The sequence below is a fragment of the Notothenia coriiceps genome, unplaced genomic scaffold, assembly GCF_000735185.1.
Source record: "Notothenia coriiceps isolate Sejong01 unplaced genomic scaffold, NC01 NC01_scaffold00000339, whole genome shotgun sequence".
NCBI lineage: Eukaryota > Metazoa > Chordata > Actinopteri > Perciformes > Nototheniidae > Notothenia > Notothenia coriiceps.
Window position 1 is genome coordinate 16137506 of NW_011333040.1, and position 5313 is coordinate 16142818.

Genomic DNA, 5313 nt, shown 5'->3' on the forward strand with positions numbered 1-5313 from the left:
AGTAAATCCTTTACGCTCTGTCATTCCGTGTTGTCTTCATTTTCAAGTCACCTGTACAGAGGCCGACACACGTGTTACAACCGCCCAAAACATCACTATTAGGAGATAGAGATGCAGTTTTAAAAAAGATGGAAATATCTATCGTACACCTGCAGTCTCTTTATTGAATAGACAGACTTTAAAGAGAGGGACACAACGCACATGGTCCCAGACTGGATGATTCAGAATCAGAATACCTTTTATTAGTGCCGCACAGGGGACATTAGGCGCTTTCACACCAAGTACTTTGCTGTACTTACGCGTTCACACCGGAATAAGTCCCTGAAGGAGGATGTTGAGGCAGAATCTCTGCTTCGCGCCGTTCCTCTGAGTTTGTTTTAAAAGAAGGAAAAGTCAAAGCACCAGGATAAGGGTTAAACAATAATCTGCTTTAATGGTAAAAACATACAATACATCACCCAATCACCTATTCACCTAATCACGAAGCACTCTGCAGAGTACTCCGGGCTCAGGTTCTACCACCGTGTGAGACACGTCTCAGGAACGGCAAGTCAAAAACAAGAGCGCCGATCTTCAAAATGATCACAACATTTATACACAGGTGGGGAGGAGTTTTGTCGCTTGCTCTTCCCTAGCTATTTGTTATTTGCGAGTTCACTTCTGAGCGAGCTAGCCAGTGAGTTGGCAGTGTTCCATTGGTCGGTTTCACTTGTGGGTGGGACCCCAGGCAGTGAGTCAGCAGTTTGTCCCATCTGTTGCTTCTTACAGTGTATGTGTGACGTGTGTGTGTGTGTTTGTCCCTCTGCCCTTAGGCAGATCCCCCAATCAATGATTTGGAGTCATGACAGAGGACTCTTTGACAGAATGCACACACATTATTCCTATACAGCCCATCATACAAATGTCACCTGTTTTTCTTTATGAAAGCCATACTTGTAAATATCCAAACGCCATCGTCCCATGACGGCTGTGGCCGTCATGGGACGATGGCGTTTGGATATTTACAAGTATGGCTTTCATAAAGAAAAACAGGTGACATTTGTATGATGGGCTGTATAGGAATAATGTGTGTNATCACTGGATTATTGATGCATTAATGTGTAGTTTCTTATGCTGTAGGCTAAGCTTGCAGCTAACTCAATTCATTATTATAAATATCAGTTTTTTGGGTTTATTTTCTATTTTCTATTAAAGGTCCAATGTCATGGCCATTTCTACTGATCATAATTCCATTGTATTATACTAAAATACATGTATATTGTGCAATTTTCCAAACTCACATTGGTTTCTCATACAGCATCTCTGTATAGTATGTGTATTCACTCTCTGTCCTAAACGGCTTGTTGGAGCTCCTGCATAACCTTCATAAAACACAAGGGGACGGGTGATAACCGGAAAAGCATGACATGGGACCTTTAATAATCGGTATATGCAATGCAACCAAATGTAGTGGAGTAGACGTGCAAAATAGTATAAAATAACACAAAAAAAATTATTGAAATAAAATATATGAGAAACATGGAAATATCAAAAATACTTCAGCTTCAAATGTTTTCTCCTGCCATTATATGAGGAAATAAACACACACACACAAATTGAGGACATTGTTATAGATTAGACTTTTTATACGTTTTAACTAATACATATTTTCTGCCTCTAACTAACTTCTATCTGTATTCACAGGTTTATGGTGCGGCAACATGTACTCAGAGACACAAGTCCTCTTACACTGTGAGTTGTTCAGGATACAAGAAAACATAATCAAATCTGTCACGCATACTTTGTTTACCTTGTGACCTTCCCAACCGGATAACCCCACAATCAAAATACATTTCCCTCTTAACTGTAATGCTATTTATTAATCTTGATTGTTTTCATGTGAGTTGCCGAACACACACGGCTACTCATGGACCAGATGTGACGCGGTTGATGGGTGTAGTTTAGTTATGAAACTCCTCACAACAACTTCTGTGGATTATATTGAATAACCAGATCATGATTTTTGAAAGACACACTGCTGTTAACCCTTGTATGGTGTTCGTATTTTTGTTACTCAGCCAGTGTTCGTGGGTCTGGTGGACCCGTTGCCTTTTTGGGCTTCAATTCAACACAATCAAACTATTTTATGTTAAAATACTCAACAGATGTTTACTTCATCTCAATTACAAGCAATATAAACCACATATATGGTTCATATTTGCCCTTTTGTTAGAACACATTAATGAATGAAAGTGCTCCTTGTTTTTTCGCCCGCTGACCGGCTGGTCCTTTGGCTCGTCTTGTTTTTGTAACTAGCTGATGCTCAATCTCATCTTCTTCTTCAAAGTCACTGTCTGACTCAGACTTCTCAGAAATATGATCCTCACATTTTGAAGCCTCTTCCTCTTCCTCTTCATCATCACCAAATGGTTCTCTGTCTTCCAAAATCATTTGCAAGGCCCTCTGAGCAGAGAATCTTTTGGCCATCTCGATCAGTTGTGATAAGGACCCAAACTGGCAAAGCTTTATTTATTGTGTCTTGCCCCAAATTTGCAGCTGATAGAGCGTGAACAAAATAAAGATTGGTTCCCGAAAAACATAATGCAGGAATGTGAGAGCAGACAGGTGTCGGTGCTTTACTTTATCAACCTTGTGCGGGAATGGTAGGGGCAGAAAAACAAAAGGCACGCACACGCACGCACGCACGCACGCACGCACGCACGCACACACACACACACACACACACACAAACACACAGGTGCACAGGATCTACAATTTCCCCGAACATTCTGTATGTAATGTAAATGGGTAGGGGGGGGGTACAGAGGGTGGTCATTGAAAATGTGTTCTGATATATGTTCTTCACAGAAAATGGCCATTGAGTGTGAGTTTGAAAAAATAATTGATCATATCATTTTTCTTTAGCTGAATAATGAAAACGGGTCCCACAGACCCGAACACCATACAAGGGTTAAGTTAGTAGAAGATGCCATCTAGTTCCATAATATTCTAAAGAAAGCAGACATCTCTCCGCCTGCATCTCCAACTCTCGACAACTCACTCCCAAACAATCTACATTGATAAAAGCACCAAATGTAAGAGGGAAAATGCATGTGCTCAGGAGTACTAACACTGTTTTGTCTCATCAATGTGCTTGTGATGTCACCAGGAAGCTGCTGATCAGCATGCTTCAGCCCCTCCCCCCCTCCACTTTGTCCCACTAACCTTCCTGTTTTCTCTGCTTCGCCCTCCATCCACCCTCACCAGGCCATAGTGAGTATGGTGGCTTACTTCACACAGACACACATGTTGTTTTAATAGAACTTTTTAAAATAGCAAAAAGATTACCGTCTTTTAAAATAGTGTAGAGTCTAATCAGTAGTTGTATAGGAGTTGTATCTACTGGGTTGTATTGGGGGGAGTTTGACTTCCTGTTTGTGTGTAACAGCCTCCACCGGCGCGGTATGGAGGCCGGCACACCGTGACTCTGATTCCAGGAGACGGCATCGGACCAGAGCTCTGCAAACACGTGTGTGAACTGTTCCGGTGAGAGAGATTAGGAATCTCTTTTTCAGGGGAGACTTGAGCTTGACACAGAGTTAATACAAACACATAAAACCAGGCAAAAAACACAAAGGGAGACAAACAAATCAAGCATTACCTTTCAATAGAAAACATGATATCGTGTAACAAGATTAATGGAAAAATCATCGTTATTCTTCCATTTTTGATTCTACATTTATTTTGACTTTATGTTCAGGTTCTGCTGTGTGCCCGTGGACTTTGAGGTTGTCAATGTGGACTCAACGAAGGACTCAGAAGATGACATCAATAATGCCATCATGGCTATCAGACGCAATGGAGTGGCTCTGAAAGGTACGTGTTTTGCAGGTCCATGAAACATGTTGAACGAGTGTAACTCCAAACACGATTCTAGACATTCTGCAGTATCAAGTTGTGTTATGTCTCTTCTTTAGTTGTCATTCTTCAGGTTGTTACTTTGTCTGTTCATCCAGGAAACATTGAGACCAACCACAACCTGCCGCCATCCTACAAGTCCAGAAACAACCTGCTGCGGTAAGTCCTCCATATTTCATCCTTCCCCCCTTTTCCTTTGCTAGTCTAATCAGATTTACAGCTGCAAACTCATCTTTCTCTTTCAATATAGTTTGCACTTATGCACGTATCGGTTCAATCAAATACATTGACCATCAACACTGATTAAACACCCTCGTAACACTTGGCAAATTACAATTTAAAGGTCCCCTATTACACTGTTTTTCATCAATATATTATAGGTCTCAGATATATACTAAACATGTCTCTGAAGTGTTTGGCTCCAAACACCAAACAGATCATTGCAGCATTACCCATAATCCCCTCTGTTTCAGCCCTGTTTCAAAAGTGCTGATTCTCTGTCTGTTACTTTAGATGAAAATAAGGAGCCCCTCCCCACGCCCCTCTGAGAGATATTTGGTTAGAAAGAACACAATGGTGCTCTAGGAGGTAGGGATGGGTACCGAGCCCCGGTATTAAACGGGCCCCGGGGCTGAATTATTAAAGACCGTGAGAGATCTCTCTCCCCTGTCTGTGTGCGAGGGGGCGGGGCAGTTTACACACACGCAGCTGCTACATGAAGCGACACACACACGGAGGAGATGGCAGAGAGAACGCGCTCCGAGGTGTGGTTAAACTTTACCCGTCTCGATGTGGACAATGCTCGTTACCAAAAGTGCGATAAGAGTTTAGCATGTAAGGGCGGTAACACGAGCAATTTAGCAAAAGTGCACCACATCCAGTCGGAGGAATGCACCAGGTTCGACTGTCTTTCTTGTAGCTGTGTAGCCCCGTCCACGAGTAACGTGTCAGGTGTTATGTATGCTAGCAGCAACACACGGAGTTATATACTTCAATATACTATTATATAATGATTAGAGTAATGAGTTATTTAATTTGGTTAAAGTTCAAGCTCATTCTGTTACAGTTCAGTCTGTCTCAGATTATTTATCGATTTGTTAAACATGTGTTCCTTTGATGTGAAATATGATGTCGTTAACTTAAATAAAGCCAATATTAGTTTGTTTAGTTAGTTTAACTTATTTTTTCTCCAAAAGAACCGATAAGAAGTACCGTTAAAAGACCGGATCGATAACGGTATTCGATAATATAGCAGTACCGTTAAAACCTTAACGATACCATCCCTACTAGGAGATTCGGTGATAAGCTGTGGGGGTGGGTTACTTGGTTGCTTATTGGCTGAATGTGTACACGCCAAAATGCGTTATGAATCATAAAGTTGCAAAATCTGATCGGCTCATTTTCAAACAGGTTTTT

General features: G+C 41.4%; 1 protein-coding gene across 1 annotated transcript; it reads left to right on the forward strand.

Annotated features, from left to right (window-relative positions):
* The first annotated feature begins 960 nt into the window (after positions 1–960).
* LOC104951620 (isocitrate dehydrogenase [NAD] subunit gamma 1, mitochondrial-like) lies at positions 961–4060 on the forward strand. The gene is made up of 6 exons (XM_010778333.1): positions 961–991; positions 1601–1731; positions 3247–3252; positions 3428–3525; positions 3740–3855; positions 3996–4060. Exons 1-6 carry the CDS (start codon positions 961–963, stop codon positions 4058–4060), a joined length of 447 nt encoding a protein of 148 aa, XP_010776635.1.
* The last annotated feature ends 1253 nt before the right edge of the window (positions 4061–5313 follow it).